This window comes from Aquarana catesbeiana, linkage group LG01 (assembly GCF_042186555.1).
Source record: "Aquarana catesbeiana isolate 2022-GZ linkage group LG01, ASM4218655v1, whole genome shotgun sequence".
In the NCBI taxonomy this organism is placed as follows: domain Eukaryota; kingdom Metazoa; phylum Chordata; class Amphibia; order Anura; family Ranidae; genus Aquarana; species Aquarana catesbeiana.
Window position 1 is genome coordinate 656,786,958 of NC_133324.1, and position 23,720 is coordinate 656,810,677.

At 43.4% G+C, this 23,720-nt stretch overlaps 1 protein-coding gene across 5 annotated transcripts in view; it reads left to right on the plus strand.

Annotated features, from left to right (window-relative positions):
- The window catches only part of NFKB1 (nuclear factor kappa B subunit 1), a 214,741-nt gene that overhangs the window by 27,559 nt on the left and 163,462 nt on the right, over positions 1-23,720 (plus strand). For 2 of the 5 annotated variants that reach the window (XM_073601638.1, XM_073601630.1), the window contains exons 2-3: positions 3,179-3,218; positions 15,156-15,243. In XM_073601638.1, coding sequence (XP_073457739.1) covers positions 3,186-3,218; positions 15,156-15,243 — 121 coding nt within the window. In that variant the 5' untranslated portion in view covers positions 3,179-3,185. Of the gene's footprint in view, positions 1-3,178; positions 3,219-6,065; positions 6,176-15,155; positions 15,244-23,720 lie in introns of all 5 variants that reach the window. The other 3 variants (XM_073601643.1, XM_073601649.1, XM_073601654.1) reach the window with 2 other exon arrangements.

Sequence of the window (23,720 nt, forward strand, 5' to 3'; positions counted from 1 at the left end):
TCATCAGTTCTTTACCTGAAATATTACAAAATCTTTCTCAGATATTTATCAAGCTCAGTCCAGTAAGACTGTATACATGCAGCAGTTTGGCCCATCAGCGTAAATCCTCATTGTTTTCGAGTGCTCGGGTGGTGCAGCATCCATCTCTGCTGCCCGAGGACTGTCAAATTGTATGACATACTGCATTACTTGCACTTAGGGCTGTATGCATCAAGGACATATGCCCCGAACACAGCCACTGCATATTTCAACCTGTCACGGCTTTTGCCAGGCTGCTGGCAGCAGGGCTGGATGTTGCACTTGTGCCTTCCTGGATTTGACAATAATGGGCCAAATCACCCTTGTATATGTAGCCTAAGTAGCTTGTACTGCTTTTTTGGCTTTAATACATTTTCAATATTTTTTACCACAAACATTTTTATTAAAGCAGTAGTAAACCGCCACCCCCCCCCCCCCCAAAAAAAAAAAACCTTATGCCGCGTACACACAGACTTTTCGACCAGACTTGTCCAACGGACGCCGACGGACCAAATCCGGCGGACAATTTGATCGTGTATCGTGTGTGGGCTTCACCGGACCTTCAGCTGACTTTTCTAGTCGCAAATCTGACGGACTTTAGATTTGGAACATGCTTCAAATCTTTACGTCGTAAGTCCACCGGACCCAGAAATCCGCTCGTCTGTATGCTAGTCCAATGGACAAAAACCCACGCTAGGGCAGCTATTGGCTACTGGCTATCAACTTATTTTGGTCCGGTGTACATCATCACGTACGAATCCGTCGGACTTTGGTGTGATCGTGTGTAGGCAAGTACGGTCGTTAGAAAGTCTGAAAGTCCGCCGAAAGTCTGTCGGACGGGCTGTCGGACTTTTGTAGCTGAAAAGTCTGACCATGTGTACGCGGCATTAGAACGAAGCTCCCGCAGCTTGCCAGGTCACCGCCGAGGGAGCTAACATGTTCCCTCAGCGTTTCTTCCGGGTTCGTGGGCTTTGGCACTGTGAGTGGCCGGAGCCGCAAAGATGTCACTTCCGTGCATGCGCGCGGGAGTCCTCCATTCCGGCAAGTTCCGGCACGAGCCACCGGACCTTCAGCACGCAATACAACCGCTTTAAGAGCAAAAAGATCCATACATTACAGACATCTCAAACAGTGGTTGAATGTCCATGACAGTCATAGGCAATCCAAGTAACAAATCTCATCAAAGCCACGGAGTATAACAATAGAAAAGATAGTCATTCAAATTATATTGCAAAATTACATGTCAAACAAGGATACATCTGATAGCACAACTGCATCCCTGAGCAGAGTTATTTCAACCCTACATTTTGTGTCTTGTGAGGTTTAAGAAAGGCCTCATACGAGGACAAGAAAAGTAAAAAGAGCAAAAAGAAGAGGAAAGAAAAAAAAAGGATGGGGGGGGAGGGAGGAGGAGAAGGGTCTTAAAGTGTTACTAAACCCACAACAGGGTCTTAGGAGGGTGCATGTGATCAGCACAGGGCCAATCGGCACTGTCCAGAGGGTCAGGGGTCCTGCAGCCTCCTAGGACAATCGGGAGTATGAAAACTCCTCCTACCAGCTTTAAACCAGACACTGATAGAGGTCACAAGACTGCTATATACTGCTAATGAGAAAAGGTATTTAGCAGTTTATATATTTACTAAAATAAATTTTCTATTTATTCTAATTCTGTGTACTGTGGGAGACCAGATATAGTGAATGCAGGGTCCTGGTTTTAGTAACACTTTAAAGAGTAACTCCACTTTTGTTGAGAAAAAAACATTCCCCTCTGGGTGATCTATGTACAATACAATGATTGTATTAGCCAGGGTTCACACCTATGCGAATTAGATGTGCGTTTCCGCATATCTAATTCGCATAGCAGGAGAATGTGGAGCCGGTTCACATATCTCCGGGGCGGCTGCGGAGCGCACTGCGCAAAAACGCTGTGCGTCTTTGGCTCCGTTTCAGGGCCGAATTCAGGCATAGAATCGGCCCTGATTCGTCCCTGAAACGGGGAACAGGGACGCACAGCGCTCCTGTGCAATCCGCAGCCCATTGTAGTGTGAACCCGGGCTCAAACTTTGTTGCAGATTCCTACCTTTTGTTATTCTGAAGAAATCCCTGTGTTTGTATCCATGTGGAAAAGTGAATGTAATGGGAATGGTTTCATACTTATCAGCTGCTGCACCTGAAGGGCACTAATGAGGAAAGCTGCTGGGCCTGTATGCCTTTAGACGTGATTTCCTATTGTAAATCTCTTACCAAAAATTACATTTTTGTTGCAGGGATGCCTGAAATCTGACTTGTATCTTAGGGCAGGCTTCTGGGAAAATCAGTGAGCCAATCTGTACACATCCTCTGTAAAGAACACCTCCAGGTAGCCATATTGCATTGCATTTTACAGAAAATTACAGAGCTGCAGATTGAAAAGGAAAGGTAATTTTTAACCACTTAAGGACTGGAAGGATTTGCCCCCTTAATGACCAGGCCATTTTTTGCGATACGGCACTGCTTTGCATTAATTGACAATTGTGTGGTCGCGCGACGCTGTACCCAAACAAAATTGACGTCCTTTTTTTTCCCACGAATAGAGCTTTCTTTTTGGTGGTATTTGATCACCTCTGCAGGTTTTTTTTTTTTGTTGCGCTATAAAAATTCGGTTGGTCCCTGCTGAACCAGCTAAATTTCAATTCATGTGTGGACGGCCTAAGTAATGTAACAATTTAGTCCTGAAAAGAATTCAATCCAGTAGGACCATGTTTTCCAGACCTGTTATGTGTTCCCCTGTTTGAGAGTCTTCAATTCCATTTATTTTGCTTCACTTTGGCTTTCCAAAGTGAGATGTGGTGAACAGGGCACCAGGTTCTAGCAGTATTAGACCCAAAAGCAAACAATTATTATATTGCAGCTTACCAATTCTGAGATTTGAAGGCTGCATGTTTTTTTTCTTTTTTAGACTTTCTATACTTGAGATTTCATTTCCGCTGCTCTCAGACAGTACCCATCTCACACATCATTATCCCATTCTGTCAGTGTCCGCTATGGGAGAGCAGGAGCAGATATCTTGTGCAATGCAGTCGCCACATTTTCCTACATTCTTTCAATTTTAATTGTATTAGGTTTTTAAAAATATTAGCAGATATAGTTTTTGAATGTTTTTTCGCATTTTTCTTTACAGGTGAAACATGGCAAGACAAATGTTTGATTTGGATGAGCCAGTAAGTATTAAGTCTGAATTTTTAAAACTATTTAACCCTTTTGCTGTCAAAGATGTTTTTGTATTTTTTTGCAGACATATTAAAAAAATCATTTTAGGCCTTTAGATTAGCTTAAACCCCCAAACAGTGTGATGGACCTGTAATGTCTTCCCTACACTCACATGAAGCTAATCTATCCCAGATTGCACTCCATTAGCTTCTTCCCCAGCCACATCAGCCGGAGAAAATGACAGCAGAAAAACGGAAGTGACAAAACCCTTGTCGCTTTCATGTTGTTACTAGCTAGGAGAGATCAGCAACCACCATGAGGTGGGATGACGGAGCCCATGAAACATGGTGTAGGAGCAAGGGCAGGTCCAGGGGGTTGTGGGCGCAACGGGGCAAATGTGTGGGGGATGGATTCACTAGATGAACAGAGTGATCCATGTTCCTGGTTAGCAGGAACACAAGATCACTCTGTTCATCTCTGACAGAACGGCGGTCTGCCTTGTTTACATTGGCAGACCGCCGTTCTATTACTGTGGGTAGCGATCGGGGGTGGCCGGCGGACATCGCTTCTGCAGGACCCGCTGATTGGCTCCCCCTCTGGCCAATCAGGACTGTATTATACGTTAAATAAAGTTCTGTAAGCAACACCTCATTTTCTGGCAGTGCCCCTCCCGAGACTAGACTCTGGATCCGCCTCTGTGTAGGAGTTGAATGATGTGTGTGTGAGTGAGTGGGGGGGGTGGTGAGGTGGTGAACATACGGGGTTTTGTGAAAAGCGGGCAGTAAGCCTGAAACAATTTAAATGCACAGCAGCCACGAACATATATAACCCCTTCCCCACCACAGCTGCTGGGGTATGGGCTGTATGTTGGTGGCAATAAAAGGGCTGAAACTGGGGACAGTTTAAAAATTGCTTCTAGGATATAGATTTAGTAACATTACTTTACTCTAATGAAGTGCAGGGGGAGAGACAGATGAATGACAGAATCCTTCTCTCCATTCACAAGTGTTGCATTCTGTGAAAACTATACAAGCACCTTTCTGAATAAAGATAAGGAAAGAAAGGGGTAGATGGCTGTCTGTTGGACAAAAATCTAGTATTGTGAAAGGATCATGTCATTACTGCAGTAAACATTTTTACACTTGGAAAAAAGTATTACACGTTAATCATACTTACCTAGGTGGATGCAGCATCGGTCCCACGCTGGCCCTAACATCGAGAACAGAGCGATTAAACACTGCCGATTGATTGGTTCTCACAGCTCCCTGAGCAGAGTGCTGGTGACTGTCAGTCAGCAGCTCTCTGCTCTGCCTCATCCCCACAGGGGAGTGATCCACAGGGGAAGCACAGCCAAATGAGTTTTGGCTGTACTTCTCCTTTAACTAAACCTCCTCTTTAAGCTTCTGCTTAAAGCCGAATTCCAGGGACATTTAACCACTTGCTTACTGGGCACTTAAACCCCCCTCCTGCCCAGACCAATTTTCAGCTTTCAGCGCTGACGCACTTTGAATGACAATTGCGCGGTCATACAAAACTGTACCCAAATGAAATTTTTATCATTTTTTTTCACACAAATAGAGCTTTCTTTTGGTGGTATTTAATCACAGCTGGGATTTTTATTTTTTGCTAAACAAAAAAAGATGGAAGATTTTGAAAAAAAAAATAAATGATGTTTCATAGTTTGTTATAAAATTTTGCAGACAGGTAATTTTTCTTGATATGCGCTGATGAGGCGGCACTAATAGTGTAGCCTATCAGTGCCCACCAGTGCAGACTGATAGGCACAGTTAAGGCGGCACCGATTGGGGACAGATAAGGCGGCACCGATTGGGGACAGATAAGGCGGCACCGATTGGGGACAGATAAGGCGGCACCGATTGGGGACAGATAAGACAGCACTGATGGGCACTGAAGGGCACTGATAGAGGTTACTGATACTATTGATAGGTGGCACTGATACTATTGATAGGTGGCACTGATACTATTGATAGGTGGCACTGATGGGCACTGGTAGGTGACACTGATGGGCAGTATTGTTGATGAGGCACTGATTGGTGACACTGATGGGTGGCACTGGTGGGCACTGGTAGGCGGCACTGTTGTGCACTGCTAGGTGGCACTGGCAGGTGGCACAGGTGGGCACAGATGAGTTAGCGGCAGCTATCCTTGATCGGGACCGGTGTTTGCCTTTTTTTTTTTTTCTCCTCACGCTGTCAGCGTAAGGAGAAAAAATAGCCGATTACCGGCTATGTATACATCACATGATCAGCTGTCATTGGCTGACAACTGATCACGTGGTAAGGGGTTGGGATCGACCCCTTACTCCGATCTGTGATCAGCCGAGTCTCATAGACTCGCTGATCACAGAGCGCGCCACGCACACCCTGCGCAGGCCGCTCGGGTGCGGGAGGACGTCTATTGACGCCCTCCCGGCAAAGTAGGTCCACGCTGTAGCTGTCATTCGGCTATAGCGCGGATCTGAAGAAGTTAAAAACTACCCTTAAAAAAGAAAAAGGGGAAAAAAAGGAGGGCGCGCCGATCTAGTGCATTACCACTGGTAAAATTTATTAAAGTGTAAAACAGCACAATATATACTCACAAACGAGCATGAATGACAGGCGTTGACAATGCTACAGGTACGCAGTTCTGAACGTTGACAAACCAGGACCGGACATCAAGTGGATACAGCGATGGCTGACATGTTTCGGGGAGAACCCCCTTCCTCAGAGCCTAAGCGGGTAATCCTTACCCATACTGCAAGGGTTAAATGCTCATGTTTGTCTAGGGTACCAGTAAGAAGCAAATTTACTTATCTTATCCCTCACTGCTCCTGATTTGTGTCTTCACTTACAATTCAGGACTGCTGATAGTGCAAAATGACATCAGAGGGACAGAGCACTGAAAAGAGAAGAGACTTTGGGAAACCAGTTGCACAGGGAGAAAGAAGCCTGTGGGAGCAAGGGATATGGTAAATACTGCGTTTTAATGGTTCCCTAGGCAAAAATGGGCATTAAACCCTTGCAGTGCAGGGGGAGCCCCACTGCAAGAGATATTTACCCTGCATTCAACTATAAAGTGTTATTTTCATATTTTAAAGTAGAACTGTGGCATCAGGTAGGATTTTCTTGCAGAAGAAACTCTAAATGTCTTTTCTACAATAAACGCTTCTTAACCGCTTCAGCCCCGGAAGATTTTACCCTCTTCCTGACCAGAGCACTTTTTGCGATTCGGCACTTTGTCGCTTTAACTGACAATTGCGTGGTCGTGCGACGTTGCACCCAAACAAGATTGATGTCCTTTTTTCCCACAAATAGAGCTTTCTTTTGGTTTTATTTGATCACCTCCTGCGGTTTTTATTTTTGCGCTATAAACAAAAAAAAAGCGTAAATTTTGAAAAAACGCAATATTTTTTACTTTTTGCTATAATAAATATCCCCCAAAAATATATAAAAAAACTATTTTTTTTCCTCAGTTTAGGCCGATATGTATTCTTCTTCATATTTTTGGTAAAAAAAACGCAATAAGCGTATATTAATTGGTTTGCGCAAAAGTTATAGTGTCTACAAAATAGGGGATAGTTTTATAGCATTTTTATTATTAACTTTTTTTTTACTAGTAATGGCGGCGATCTGCGATTTTTTTTTTTTTTTTTTTTTTTTTTTACTGCGACATTATGGTGGACACGTCGGACAATTTTGACACTTTTTTGGCACCATTGGCATTTTTACAGCGATCAGTGCTATAAAAATGCATTGATTACTGTAAAAATGTCACTGGCAGTGAAGGGTTTAACACTAGGGGGCGATCAAGGGGTTAATGTGTTCCCTAGTGTGTGTTCTAACTGAAGGGGGGAGTGGACTGTGTAGGGGAAGAGAGAGATCTCTGTTCATACTCTGTATGGACAGATGATCTGTCACTTCTCCCCTCAGAGAACCGGAAACTGTTCCGTGTGCCCCGATCAATCGCGGGAGCCCAGCGGTGATCGCAACCGCTGGGCACTTGCATCGGCTCCGTGGGCGAGCAGCGGGCGCGTGCGCCCCTAGTGGCCACAGGGCGAAGCGACGTTACTTAATGTCGTTTCGCCCAGCCATGCCATTCTGCCGCAGTACAACTGCGGCGGCTGTAGATACTAATTATCTTTGGTTTGCTTATACACAGATGGATACGGCTGATCAATCAGCTCACTGAGCACCTAGATCTATAATAATTTGATCAGGTATGCTGGACACATTTTTTCCTGTTGTATCATTGACAGTAAAATAATAGGCAGCACTACATTCAAAAAAAGAATTAAGTACCACATCTCTAACTATTCACGCCAAGTAGCATAAAAACTTGAATGTGCAGCATGGATGAAATAAATTCAGTCATACATTTTGTCAGTTATATAGGGTTACTATATCCTTAGGCTATACATTATATGGTACTATGTAAACAATGTCAGTGAACATGGCACATATTTCTTTCATTCAGGAGGTCAGTGAAGCGCAACTGTCAAGATAGTATTTGCTAGTGTTTCCACAAGTCGACAGCTTTCAACTATGTTTGGGTTCAATATTCAATATACTGTATACTGTAGTATGACACCTTTTACAATGTTGTACAGTTTTGTTTTAATGCATTACGTTTTAACATTTATGGCGCTTTGTTATGCATTTTAAAGAACATGTTGAAGATAGAGAAACAATTTTGCAATATGATGCTTGAATTCTGATCTTTTTGCAGGGCTTGACAAATTTGCTTTGAATCTAAGGGCCAGCTAAAAAAGTTAGGAGCCAGTTTGTGCGCATGCGTGGTGATATGTAACATGTGTATCATGTATGTTCATGCATATAAATGGGGTGGGCCTCAAGAAAAAAAACATTTTGGGGGGGGGGGGGTCCAGATTTTATGTGCTTGGGTGTAACTTTAATTTTTTACAATTAAAAAAACAAAAAAAGTTTTGTTTTTTTTTCCTTAACTTTTCTTTTTCATCACATAGGGAACAAAAAGTCCCCTGTGTTATGATTTTTTGGTGACAGGTTCTCTTTAGTAAGACATGCAGAGTCTAAAAGGCTCTATGAGAGTGAAGCAGGAAAGGTGATCCTGTACAGTGACGAGCGGAGGAATTTGAATCCAGGAAAGTCTTTCTTTTTGGGTCCTTTGCTGAATGAGATGATCACAAACTTTACAGTGGTGCCAGTGTTTGAGAAATAATTGCAGCCATCTATCCAGTGCTATTTATCTCTAAGATCTTCTGTGCAAGCAAAGGCCTTGGCTGGTCTATAGCCACATGCCTGGTTTTGCTTGCTATCTGGTAAGCAAGTTTTTCTTATGGTGGCGGTGCACGTCTTGGAGTGGATCAATGTGGTGTCATTATCATAAGGATTTATCCCACAATCTTCAAATACTGAAACATATCATCATGTTTTTCAATTAATCATCCTGGTTCACTATTTGGGACTATTATAGCATGGCTTCTCTTATCTTATCTAGACCATATTACTGACAAGCTGACACATGAGATCAAGGAGCTGGGGCAGAGAACTGCAGAGCTAGAAGGCAGAGTGGATGAGCTAGAGAATCACACACAGACTTACACTGCTGAAATCGAGGACCTCAAGGAGGAGAATATGATCCTACAGTCCCATCTGGAAGACCAGGAAAATAGAGACTGCAGGCCTAATCTAAGGGTCAGGGGAATTTCTGAGACAGCGCTCAACCTGCAAGCCACCATGATTGCCCTGTTCTAGGAACTGCAACCTGCCATCCCTGTGGATAGGTTGGAGATGGATAGAGTACACAGGGCCCTGTCTTTACGCAAAACCATTGGTCCACCCCGGGACATTATAGTTAAGTTCCACTATTATCGCACTAAGCAACAGCTACTGTACTTGCAGCAGCCAGAGGCAAAGACTCACTATCCTTCCAGGACCACACTTACCAGCTCTTTGCAGACATATCCCCACTCATAGTGGCTAAGAGACGGGCTCTCAAACCCTACCTGCAGGTGCTTTAATGCAATCATTTTCGCACACCACTGGGGATTTCCATTCTCAGGCCGAGGAGTTGCAGTCAGCCTTAATGGATTTTGGCCTTATGGAGACCACCACTTATAGAGACTCATCACGGCGGCGATCAGCCTCCTGCTCCCCCCAAAAGCGGGAGGCGGACGACAAAGGCCACCCAGATCACACACACCAGAATCTATATAAAGGAGGCTGATTTGATAACCCTGCACTGTCCAACGAGGACTCGATGGACTGATTTCACCTTTTGGTTCTGATGTAAGTCCAACATCTTCTTTTGCGGTCCACACGAGCTGATGGAACTCTCTCTGGCGACCGCCTTACAGAACCTTCCCTCGAACTTTGACTTCAACCAGGAGCCATCTTTTGGAACCCACCCAGCCTAGGGTTCCACTAGGCCTGTCCCGCCTGTCTAATTAAGTTTCCACCGTTGTGTCACCCCAGCTCGACAGGTAGTCCTGGACGTATTTCCCGGTGTTCTCGTTTTTGGGAATCACCGCGGCGGCTTCATGGGACCTCAGGTTATGTCTAGCTTGTTGGTTTAAATACCATTAACCTTACACCCTGTTCTTAATCCTGACCTGCCTCAGGTACCCTTCTCTTCTCTGCTACCATGTAAGCATGGTGGTCTAAGCAATGTTCTAACCCTAATTCTAGTTTTTTTTCACAGGCATGCTGATCAACGATTGAACTAGGCTGTCTTAGCTTGTTATTACTGCCATACTGCTTATATGCTCATGGTCAACTATAATTTGTACCTTTTTTTTATTTTTTACTCTCCAGTGTTGTTCACCCCTTTGGAACTTCTTGCTCCCTTGTTTACTGCCCTCAGACTCCTGCCCCTATTATGCAGGTATTGGACGGTAGTCACAGAGCCTTCATGGGATCTCTTGACGCTCCCCTGAGACGCTCCCATACCCTGTTGTTATGCTGTTATACGATAATGTTCCATGCACCTAAAAAGGTTGTTCTATTTTGTTATGCTCCTTCCCGTTCTGTCCTTTTCTCCCCTCTTCTCTTTCTCCACACGGTGGCTGTAGCTCTCTGCTCCGGAAATGTCCTCTTCATAATAAGGCCAGCCTTGGGATTACTATGGTCCCCATAAACATCCTTTCCTTGAAAGTTCAAGGATTCAATATCCCTCATAAACGCACAAAGGCACTACGTTCTTTTGCAGCCACTAAGGCCCATGTTATATGTCTACAGGAAACTCACTTTAATGATACGGCCACCCCTAAATTCCTCAGTAGCTCATATCCACAATTCTATACTGCCTCAGCCACAACCAAGAAGAGAGGGGCCCTTATAGGTTTCCACCGCTCCATGCCATTTACCCTTTCTTCACAAGTTACTGATCCTGAGAGCAGGTACCTCATACTCACTGGCCATATTTCAGACACGGCGATCACGATCGTGTTGTATTACGCTCCCAATAAGCGCCCAACAGCCTTTCTTTCACATCTTTTTCAAGTGGTAGACAAGCACAAATTTGGTACAGTAGTTCTATGCAATTAACCAGTATATCCTTCCATTCCTTGACAAATCACCACCAGCCCCACCATCTAGCCCCAGCAAATTGACTTTCCAACACCTACTATCCACACACAACCTAGTTGACACGTGGCGAGAACTCAATCCTGTTAGTAAGCGCTATACGCATTATTCTCATCCACACAAATCCTTCTCGCGCATCGACCACATCTTTCTTTCAACTAGCATGATCCCGGAGATCATCTCTTCTGCCATCGCCACTTTTTCGTGGACGGACCACTGCGCAGTATGCACCACCAAAGCCTCCCCAATCCCCAGAACACAAGACATGTCCTGGAGTATCAATAACACTATATTCTCTCCCACCCCTCTCATCGTCTAAACATCGAAGTGGCGCTTAAAGGCTACCTATCCATTAACGATATGGATGATATCTCTGCTCTGACAATTTGGAAAGCTCGCAAAGCTGTCATTCGTGGCAGATTAATCCAACAGGCAGCATCCCTTAAGCGGGACCACAAAAGCCTATTTCAGCAACTAGAAGTCAACTTTAACGCATGCCATGCAGCATTTCAGTCCACCCCCAATGCTAACAACAATGCACGTCTTGATGGAGCCCAACTTGTCTTTGACCTATTCCTCACAGACTCTGCCGAAAAGCTTATCTGCAGACACCAACATGTATCCTACCTTAGGGCCAACCAACCTGACACACCTATGGCACACACTCTGTGAGCAATTCATCACCCCAAGACGTCTATATGCCTAAAAACGACTTGTGATACCTACACTAGCAACCCAGCTAAAATACTTGAGATATTCCGTTCCAACCTTGCCAGTCTTTACTCCCCTACACAGGACTTCGACTCTGCCAATGCCGATGCTCTCTTCTCCCGTATTACCCTTCCATCCCTTAATCAGGAACAACTGGATCTGATTGAGCACCCTATTACAGACTTGGAGGTCACAGCAGTCATTAAGGTGTAGAAACCTAACAAACGACCGGGACCTGATGGATTCTCAACGGCTTACTATAAACAATTTGCACCCATTTTAACACCTTTATTGACTAAACCCTTCAATTCTCAGTTAGTCAGGCACTCATTTAGAACTGAAACACTAACCTCTATAATTTCTATGCTACCCAAACCTAAATTTGGATCTCTCCTCATGGACCAACTATCGTCCCATCTCTCTCCTCAACTTGGACATCAAGTTGTTAGCCAAGATTATTGCGACCCGACTGAATACCTTTAAAGGCTGCTTAATAAACCACAACCAAACGGGCTTTATGCCAACCCCTCAAGCTGGCGACACTGTTAGACGAGCCATCCTGCTCTCCCATGCAGCTAAAACTGGACATATCCCAGCATGCCTCCTATCCCTTGACATCAGGAAAGCATTCGACTTGGTAACCTGGCCGTATCTACAATACACTCTTCAGCGTTGGGGTTTTGGGAACCACTTCCTGACCTGGGTCTCCTCCCTATATAACAACCCACGGGCTTACATCAAACATGCTGTCTACAAATCAGCGGTGATCGAAATTTGCAGAGGCATAAGGCAGGAGTGCCCCTTTTCCCCGCTGCTCTTCGCCTTACTATTAGAGCCTTTGGTACAACTGATTAGATCGGACCCTGATGTCAAGGGGATAGAACTGGGTGGTCACCACCATAGAATGTGCTTCTTTGCACATGATATTCTCGTCTTCTTGGCACATCCTCACACTTCCGCCCCTAATCTGTTAGCCATACTAGGCAACTTTGCTCGGATATCTGGACTGCATGTCAACCCCAAGAAATCTAACGCACTTAACATTTCCTTATCACAATCGGAGCTCCAGCAGGCTAGGTCCTCCCTGCCATTCAATTGGGTGGCGCACCAACTCCCTTATTTGGGAGTACAACTCACAGCCTCGCTATCCGACCTCTTTACAGCTAATAACTTGCCTCTACTATGACAGGTAACTAGTCTCATGTTGCAATGGTCCTCCCTTCCATTATCCTGGCTAGGTAGGGTCAATGCCACGAAAATGTCGATTCTGCCTAAATTCTTGTATCTGTTTAGGGTCCTTCCCATCCCAGATCCATCCTACTTTTTACGCTTAACGCAACGTAGTGTGATGTCCTACATATGGGTGGCTGCCAAGCCCCGTATCCCTATATCTTCCTAAACTGAGTTGGGGCTTAGGCATTCCCAATTTCTCATCTTATTATTATGCCGCACAGCTCGCACAACTTCCCAGGTACCACACAACAGTAGAAACACTACTGTGGGTAGCTATTGACTCAGTAGACTGCGACCCCATTTCGATAGCAAACACGTTGTGGCTACAACCGAAAGACATAGCTTGCATCTCAAACCCCGTTACTAAACATTCCCTAGCCACTTGGGACAAATTCAGGGACGCTCGCAACCTCCAATCCCTTCCATAACACTCTCCTCTCCTTTCTTAGGAACCCAGCAATTTACCTGGCTTGGGAGTCTCCTGTGACATTCGCAGCATGGTCTGCCGCGAATCTGTTAAGACTCCACCAGCTAGCCCCTCACAACACGATGCAGACTTTCCCTACCTTATGTGAGACTTTCGGACTACCTAGATCGGAACTCTTCCGCTACCTGCAAGTTAAAAAAAATTTTACTTGCCATACCTCAGCACTGGATCACCACTGAGCCAGCTGACACAATTTGAACGCATCTGCTAAAGTGACCCACACATCAGGGGACTAATATCGATCCTATATCAACTCTTGACTGCTAACCCTGACAATACATCACCATCCTACACCATTAAATGGGCACAGGATATGGAGCGCATATTTGAGACCGCAGACTGGTCTGCTATCTGACTGGCCACTAAATCCTCTTCCCTTAATTGCTCGGCTAACTAACTACAAAGTCCTCGCACGATGGTATCTCGTACCAGCAAGAATCGCAAAATTTGTCCCATCATAACCTGGGACCTGTTTTCGAGGCTGCTCAGCCCCAGGCACTCACTTGCACATATGGTGGCAATGCCTGGTCGTCGCCCAAGATTTCTGGAGGCTCTTTTCTATGGCCTCCAAGGCTTTAGAAACTGATATTCTTCCCAACCCAGTCACAGCCCTATTAAACCTTAAACCAGTAGAGCTCACCCATACGCAATTCCACTTACTTATCCAATTTACCACTGTGGCCAAACAAACCATAGTCAAAGTATGGAAATCTCAGACCTTGGTTGTGGCTGAAGCTAAACTTAGAATGAATAGGGGCCTTATCTTTGCTAAAATGACAGCCATTGAAACTGATAAAGTGTAGAAATTTGAAAAAGTATGGCAACATTGGGCTAAGCACTGCCTACCCCATGTTCTTACTGTTGCCTTGGTAATTTTTCTACACTTTTACCTGATTAGAGGGTTTCCTGATTGAGGGGCGCACCACCGTGTTAAGAGACCCCACCCCCCCCTTCTCTACCCCCTCTCGCTGAGTCTGACCCACCCACAGCGGGCCATTTAGGGAGGCATCTGGTGCCTCTTAGTGGTACCCTAGCCTGGCACACACCCGCTTTTCCCCCTTTCACCCCACCCCCCATTTTCCTACTCTATCCTCAACCCTGCAGTACATTTTAATGGGATATCCTTTTACTCCCAAAGTTATTAGCCGTTAATGAAGTTGGACACCTACTATTTCACCCTTTTGTCAGCGATTGATACTTATACACCCTAAACCGCTACATACTGAAATGCGGTGGTATATGTGGCTCGCCCTCACAAACCCTCTCATCTCAGCCCACACTTGTCAAGTGCAAGTCCGTTTATATGATTGTTCCATTAGACACTTGATATGTGAGGGTTCGCTGTTTACTCTGTACCCATGTGCCTCTTGTGCCACACTTGCATTTTTGGACTAGTTCCGAATTGCAACTTGTCGGATGTGCCCCCTCCCGTACACAGTTTGTTCCCATTAGGGGTGGTTGGGTGGACCGGAGGCATATTTGACATTTCTTATGGACTATCGGAGTCCCTCTGTTCTAGTCTTTTTGAGATCCGACTGTATCAATCCATTATTGATTGTTTTGTTTAAGCTCAACCAATTGCACATGAGCTTTCTTTTATTAATGTTCATAATGTACTTATCCCATTTGAATGTTTGTATAGCTACTGTCATATTCCTGAAAACTTCAATAAAAACATTGAACAAGAAGAAAATATTGGAAACCTTGTTCTTCCACCTAATAAGCTAGCGCCAGGGGCTATCTATGCTGCAGTGTGCCTTTAAAGCCTTCCCAACCTGATAGCTGTGCAGTACCATTATAAAAACACAGCTCACTTACATAATGAAATATCTAATTTTAATAAAACAGAATAAAAAATGTATATAATTGAAGATGCAGTTTGTCTTTTGAATGACAAAAACTATGCATGTACTTGCTACTGAACTAAGTTTAATTATTTTTCTTTTTTTAATAAGCAGACGCTCGAAAATTATTTCAGAACTAATACGATGGGTGTATATGATGAACAAATTTTGATGCCCCATGAACATCATATTCGACCAGGTAAGCTCAAACATTCATAGTTGCTTATTCTTCAGATTTTCCTGTATATTTAATTTGAATGTCAACCGCATAATCTAGTTAAAGTGATTGTAAATACTCAAATGTTTTTTATTAAAAGAACAAACATTTTATACTTGCCTGCTCTATGCAATGGTTCTGTACTTCCTTTTCTTCGTTCTACCGCCGGCACTTCTGGCTCCACCCTGCCGAGTGTCCCCAGAGCAAGCTGCCTGCTCTAGGGGCACTCTTATATGCTTGCTCCATACAGAGCATGGTGGCCACTATGGATCAAGATTGGGCTCATGTAGATATAAGGTGGGGTTGGTATAAGGGGGGCTGAGGGGGAGCTGCATGCAGAAGGTTTTTTACCCTAATGTCGAGAATGCATCAAAGCGGAGTTCCACCCTGAAATTTTTTTTTTTTTTCAGAATCGGACTCCTCTAAACCTATAAAACAACATTTGGAGGAAAACTTTTTTTTTTTATACTTACCAGAATTACCCTGTTGCTATGTAGTGCTTCTAATCTGCCACTTCCTGGTCCGTGGAGCTCCTCGTCACTTCCTCCCTCGCCTGTGCCTGTGATGACACATCATTTCCCAAGAGTCTGTGGGCATTACTGTGATCAAAAATTGCGTTATTTCCTGACCGGAAATGACGCAATTTAAGGAGGATCATAGCACCGAGATGTGTTTATCTATGTTGCCATAACAACGGGGCAGGAACCTTCCTCCGTCGCCGCCCGTTGTTATGGCATCTTTAGAAACAATTGGCGCTATGGTCGTCGGTGAATCGTGCATGCGCGAGATCGAGAGGTGCATGCTGGTTACCCAACATGCACCTCTCCAAAGCTAATACAGGAAGAGATATCGATTGAGCTTCACATGCCCTAATCATGATGGCAACGGCCACACCGGGAGGAAGAAAATATTGAATATGAAATTTATATTTTTGCTAAATCCATAATAAACATTGTATGTTCGTTTTTGTATTTAATTAGTAATAATGCTAGGATCAATTAAAAAAAAAAAAATTTGGCCAGAACTCCGCTTTAAGGTAAAAAACCCTCTGCCATTAGAATCACTATAATGTATTAGAACCACTATAATATAGTGGTTGCAAACCTCAGAAATTAAATATGAACAAAGCATATCCTCATTTAAGTATTTGTCCATAGCATGTAGTGTGGCCACTGGCTACTGTCTCCTTTCTCTGCAGTTGGCATGAATCACTTCTGAGTTTTATTTTGACATCAGTCAATCCATGGGAGGATTTGCGTCATCACTGTGTATTACCTGAGGCTAGTCATTTCCGTGGGCTTATGTAAGGGTTTATTATCACTTTTAACATTGTTAAGTTATGTTAACCTAATTTAATCCAATTTTTAAATATAGGCATACGTGAGATCAGTCAAGTTTGTAACCTGTTTCGGAATGGTGTCCAGTGATTGTATCACTGTCTATGTGGCAAATTTGTTTTCTTACTTGTATATCACAGGACACATAAGACTTGATATTCATGGCTACTTGGGTTATGCTGACATCTTCAGGTAAAGATGGCCAAAAAAAGAAAGGTGTCCATGCCCAAGCATAACGCCTCATGCAAGAGGCTTGCTATTGGAGGCATTCAGCATGGGGAGGGTTTAGGACTGCCGTAGGGGGACCTAAAAAGAAGAGGATCAGGGCTGTTCTGTACAAAACCATTGCACAGATCAGGTATGTATAACATGTTTGGTAATTAAAAAAATTAAAATCTTCTCTTTAGAATTAAAAGTCAGCAATTACAAATATTGTAGCTTTCCCATTTTTAAAAAACAGGTGCTCACCAGTCTAGGAGTCTAGTGCTGTCTTCACCCAGGGCAGTTATTCGCCAGTCTTCGGGTCCCTGGCGCCACCATCTTGGCAGTGGGAAGCCAGCTGTGACTTCCTGATGTTTTCTTTAAAATTTGACACTTGCAGAAAACTTTTATTATCATTCAGGATAATGTGCATGCTAGTGTGTTTTAAATGTGTTTACATGCGTTTTGATGTATTCTGGACAAAAAAAATGCAGCAGGTTGTAATTTTGTTAAAAGCAGTGGAGCTGACTGCACTGGTGTGAACTAGGGCCATTGGAATACATGGCAAAAAAATGTGCATGTGCTCTGGATGTGTATTAAAAAGGCACTGGAAAGCATTTGGTGTGAACCAGCCTGGATTGTAACCAAAGATAATATACAAGTGTATTCAGTAAGGTGCTATAAAACACTCAACCTGCTAGACAAAAGCAACATTTCTAAATTTGAAACCTGTTTGTTTTGATTTTTTTTACAATATACTGTATATGGGTTTTTTATTTTTAACTTGTACCTGTTAGAAAACATTTAATAAGTAACCCAGTTATTTATTCCTTAAAGTATATATCAAAATAAACTTAAAAAAAAAAACATTTGTAGTACCACCCTGCAATACATGCTAATTTTTCCATGTTATCGCTTTAAAGTCCCTTCACGTACAAAAAAAAATACCTTTTTGTTTGCCAGAAATGCATTCATTATCAGTGGCGGCTGGTGCTGGAGGATTTTGGGGGGACTCAGGCGGGCCCCTCCAGGTCCGCACTCACCCTACGGCAGAGCCCTCCAGCTGTCATGGCTCCCCTGGTGCCCGGTCCCGCGGGCTTCTGTCATTACCCGGTCTTGTTTCTGGGTTCTGGGTCTTCCTGTCCTGATTGGCCGGGAAGTTGGAAGCCGCTGGTATCGCAGGGTGGGAGGGACAATATGAAACTGGCCAATTGGAGCCTCGGGATGTGGTCACGTGCCTATGAGGGGGTGATGGACCTGGTTGATACCTGTTGGTCCGGTGCCCTGCACAGTGCGCGGCCACACAAATGGTGCGGGCTTGGGGCCCCTTGTGGACCGGCCACCACTTATGTTTTTTTGCTTACCAGGTATGACACACATCCCCTATGTGCATGTATATGCCTATCAGAGTAGTATTACTTGTTATTTTCAACATAGAAGTGTGTTAGTTTAGTGTTTGTTTCACATTATTTTCTATTTTAAGGGGTGCTTTTACATCTTTAATATTGTCACATAAGAATCCCATTCCAGGATTTAAAATAATCCTTGTGGTATTCATGCCCTAACTTCAAACCAGAGGGTCAGACCAGAGAGATTTATGAACATTATTGTAACTATCAACATGGCCTCCATAGATCACATCTCTTCTTATTGGTTCCTCCAGAGACTGCTCTATCCCCCTTTAAGCCTGGTACACACTATTCATTTTATTTCCGTTCATCCCAGCGAGTAGAACAAAAAAAAAAACTGTCGGCTCCATCCTGAGCAGCTGTACTCACTATGCAAAGTAAGTACAGCGATCTCCCTCACTGAGCTGTTGTTTTCTGCCAGTGGGATGCCCCCCCAAAACACTCCGATCAGCGCTCTCTGCCATTAACTGAGAGAGCTGATCAGGAGTCGGGCAGATGCTGGTTTTCCAGCATGCACGTCAGACAGAAGCCAGCCAAACCGACATACACACAGGCTGAATGTCGGACTTTTTTTTTTGAACCGGCAAATGTCTCCCAACATTCGGCCCATGTGTACCTGGCTTTAGACTATTTGAGAACATAATGAATATATTGCCTCATTAGACTGATCTTGGTTTATATGATTAGCATGGATAAAAAGGTCCCATCTTTCCATATATTAGCTTGCCAAACTGATCTTAAGTTGTCTGACTTTATAGGTGAGTGCGTCTCATAAATCTTTTTACTCAGATGTCCTCTCAGTGGATCTGTGCTTACTACTCCTATCAAAACTTCCACATCTCACTGTGGCTCATCATGTTTTTTTAGTAATATGAACTATTATCTAACTGAGAATTAAAGATCTCTAGAAATACTATCTCTTAAAGTTATACTCTTATCTCACTATCGCTATCTCTTAAAATTATACTCTATATTATATATAGTTTAATTCAGTGGTATGGAAGATACTGTATTCTCTTAATCAGTGATCAATAGTAGACAGATTGTCCCAAATTACAAGTTGAAATAAGCAAGCAAGCCTGTTGGCCAGAACTGGCAACTAGGTGCCAATAAAATGACCCAATCCTTGATAAATAAGGGTAAAACAAACTTTCACCTCCCTAAGTCTCAAAGGGAATATGCAGCCAATTTGTCTTTAAGCCCAGCAGGGGATGAGGCCTATATATTGAGACAGGCTGATAAAAGGGGAGAACACAGGAAGCGCTAAGTGCAGTATTAGAATCCTAATTAGAATACTAAGTGCAGTATTAGAATCAACGTTTTAATGGCACGGTACATATGAACACTGACAAGAGATAAAAAGAACAGTGTAAAATAAAGATAGTTATGATGTGAATAAGAAAACGCTTATATTCTTTCTCTAAATAAGTCATAAATGAGTCATTAGTTCATGGGAAGAAGACGGTGGTGGGTAGTAAAGGCGGCTGCTGTCCTGAGAAAGCCAACTCTGTATGCAAGAAGAGAAAAGGGGAGAACACAGAAAATGCCACCTAAGTGCAGTATTAGAATCAACGTTTTAATGACACGGTACATATGAAGACTCACAAGTTAAAAAGATATTAGGCTCATCTGTTATCCAGTGGTCCAAGAAGCTCCTGGTGTCTGGGAAGGGCTCCAATGCGTTGCTGTATGGATGGTGTGCCCTCAGCACGTCCTATGGCCACAGGAAGGCCAACGGAACCAGCGTGGAACACACGGATGTGATGTCTTGGACATCGGGATAACATCCGAGGGAGCTGTGACAGTGGAGAACGATGGAAACACAGCTCCCCCGGATGTTATCCCGCTGTCTGTGACGTCACATCCGTGTGTTCCACGCTGGTTCCGTTTGCCTTCCTGTGGCCAGGAGCTTCTTGGACCACTGGATAACAGATGAGCCTATATCTTTTTATCTCTTGTGAGTGTCCATATGTACCATATCATTAAAACGTTGATTCCAATCCTGCACTTAGGTAGCGCTTCCTGTTTTCTCCCCTTTTCTCTTCTTGCATACAGAGTTGGCTTTCTGAAGACAGCAGCCGACTTTACTACCCCACCATCTTCTTCCAATGAACTGATGATTCATTTATGAACTATTTAGAGACTGAATATAAGTGTTTTCTTATTCACATCATCGCTACCTTTTATTTTACACTGTTCTTTGTGCTAACAGTTAATGATACCATTGAGACAGGCTGAACTGTCTGCGGGCCATTGATTTGTCAAATAGATGTCAAAGATTGGAGGAATTTATTTTAGCTCTCATAAAAGCTAAAATACTAGCTGAGAGAGATGAAAATACTAGTAAAATTGTCTACTCAGTGTGGATAGAATCCAGGAGAAATCCCCAAAAATGGTTGGACGGAGCCTGATCGCGAAAGCCAAACAGTAACTGGTCTTCTTGCAATCAAACTGACACGCTGGTGCCAAAAATACTATCTCTGACCCAGCCTTCAGAACCATTCATGACCCATTTAACTTTGGTCACTTCAGAACACAGAACCGTCCTGTGGGCTGGAAAGGGAACACTCCCCAGGATTGAGTGGCCAAGGGCTAAAGTACAGTCTACATACATCTCAATAGAGTGAGGGGCATGAGATATGGATGGGGTGATTCACATGGAGCCAGTCTAACTGGTGGATTGTGATATTTCTGACATTCTCCTGGCACAGGATAACCTCTGTAAAGTTTTTTTTTTTTTTCTTTGTATGTTTTTTTTTTTTTTTTTTTATTCCATTTTATTTTCATAGCAAATAGTGTGTATGTCCTTTTGTTGCTTTTGTAAACTTTTTCTTTGCACATATTTTATGCACTGCCCGCTTTCAGGATATATAATTATACAAATAATAAGTGGCTTCTGTGTACTAAGCCAAGACTCATACCTCCAGAGAGACTGTGGCACTGTAGTGTCTCAGTCTACCTTCCTTGCTAATCTGTATGCAATTGCGCTGTGTGTTGGCAGATTGCATGCAGATTGTAAACCAGCAGATCTGCCAGACGGTGATCTGAGTAGATCACCAGTCAGCGGACAATCTGCCAGGTGGTGGCAAGCTACCGTGAGTCATGTGTCTGCTGTGCATGGGCAGTGGGAAGAGTGATTAATACACGCTTATAGGATAGCTTGAGGAATCCAAGAAGTGTATGCTAATTGCTAGACTGCTCCTCAAACCTTAGCGTATAACAAATTCCATGTAAGATTTGTATCTGCCTGTTTGTGGTCAGCCAGCTAGCTTGGAGTGGAGTCGCCCTCTAGCACTGGCCAGAGGTAGGGTGGGCTGTGCAAAGTGTATCACAACAGCCTTACTTGCTCAAAATAAGCTCCCCCTCATTTCCTCCTACCCCAGTCAAGGGCCTTGCCCTGGTTAGCTAGTCGTTATGGGCTTGCGTTCTTGACAGAGGGCTTAACAGAGCCTGTGAGCTAAAACCAGAAGCATGCAGAAGACACAGCACAGTTCAGAATTTCTGAGAAGATCAACTGTTAGTCAGTTGCACTTATCAAACATATGTAACAAAATGCTTCCAATAGTATATCAATAAGACCGTAAGGCTCGGTTCACACGGGGGCGACTTGTCAGGCGACCTAGCCGCCTGACAAGTCGCCTCCCGTTCTGTACAATGGAACCGTTCTAATCGGAGCGGCGCAAGTCGCTCCGACTTAGAAGAAAGGTTCCTGTACTACTTTGGGGGCGACTTGCATAGACTTCTATACAGAAGTCGTCTTGCAAGTCGCCCTGGCAGTCGTGTGCAGGTCGCCTCGGTGAGGCGACCTGCAAGTCGTGCCGCGTCTAGTGTGAACCGGCACTTAGGGAGCAAATAAAAGACGTTTATTGTTATGGTTTGCATACACTTTAAAAAAATATTTCATAGTAAATGTTTGCATACAACTAGCTTAAGTAGTTTTAGGCCTCTTTCACACTGCTCCGGTGTAGTTTCTTCGCAGTATGGGTGCAGTGCAGTGTACCCACAGTTTTCCTGCAGGTTACCCACACTTTGTTTTAGACTTCCATTAGACCGGGCAGTTTTCGTGCACTTTCTGAAAATGCACCAAAACCTCCCAATCTAATAGAAGTCTATGGCAAAGCGCGGGTAACCTGCACAAAAGCTGCGGGTACACTGCTGGACCCGCATTGCAAGGAAACTGCACTGGAGCAGAGTGAAAGGGGAGGAATTTGGTTTCATATTAGGCAATTGAGTTACAGCAGGACTTGGACATAATGAAAGAGTGGCAATATCCTGACCCAATCAAAGCTATGTTGCCTTGCATACTGCATGTGCCTCATTATCATGATTACAGGGGAAAAATGGTTGTTCAACTGTTCAGCCTAGCAGCCTATGCAGAACCTAATAATAACAAATGATGCAACCAACCGGAGTACAGATAGAAAGCACTGGGCATTTATAGGGTCATGTAAAGCATAAATGGAAACTATAACTGTTTAAGGTTAATTACATTTTTGTTTCAGTTTACATGTTTTCAAACTGTTATTTTTAACTCCTTAGTGCAGCCCTTTAAGAAGTTTCAGACCCCGAGAAGCGGAAGCAGGCATTACGGTCATGTGACCGCCATGATTGGCTGTCACAGCGGTCACATGGTCGGAAAGCTTTTCGTTACTCGCCGGTAACTGTGACGGGAGCGTGCATGGTGCACACTATTGGCACAACATTATTTACATTTTGGTACACATTTATGCGGCCTCTTGACGTTAAGGCGTTCCAGAGCACTGTGGGTTCGCTCAATAGGCAACACAGCATTAGCTTCCTGCTTTGAGGTTTGACTTGTCTGACTGAGCTGTCCAGTAAGAGATTTTTCCCTATGATGAGTCATTCATTTGAGAGTCTAAATTTTAGCTTGAGCTATTGAGTCGTTTTAACAACAGGCTTTTAGATCAAAGAGGAAAATCATTTTTTATTGAATACATTTTTCAGGAATAATAAACATAAACTATAAAAACATAGGTGTTTTAGCACAGTAAGGTTTTAGGTAATGAAACTTTTGGCTTGTGATTGTGCTGTTGTTAAGTCTCTGTAGTTAGCCATTGTTTTGTAACGTAAAAAAAGGAATTGAACAAGTGAAAAACATAGAAAGTTTTTAGCACAACGTAGAGTATAAAATAGTAGCAAATATTTGATACCGGTTGTCAATTGTATATAATTAAAATTGGTGCAAAGACTGTTATGTTGTTATTGGAAAAGGTTGGAACCCCAGTGAGAAGAGAGCCTTGATGTGACTTAAGTGGACACTATAATTCAAATATGAAAAATATTTTTTAAAATGGGCTGTGTCCGTAATACAAAACTTGCTTTACCACATCTACATGTTTGTTTAAATTAAATTGTGTGTATTTACTGATGTACAGTGTTTATCATACACTTCTAAATTTGTCATAGCATGCATTTCCATCTCCATTTTTCTTTTCCCTGGAACACAATATGACTTCAAGACTCCTAAAATACAGCAAGAATAAACTAACAA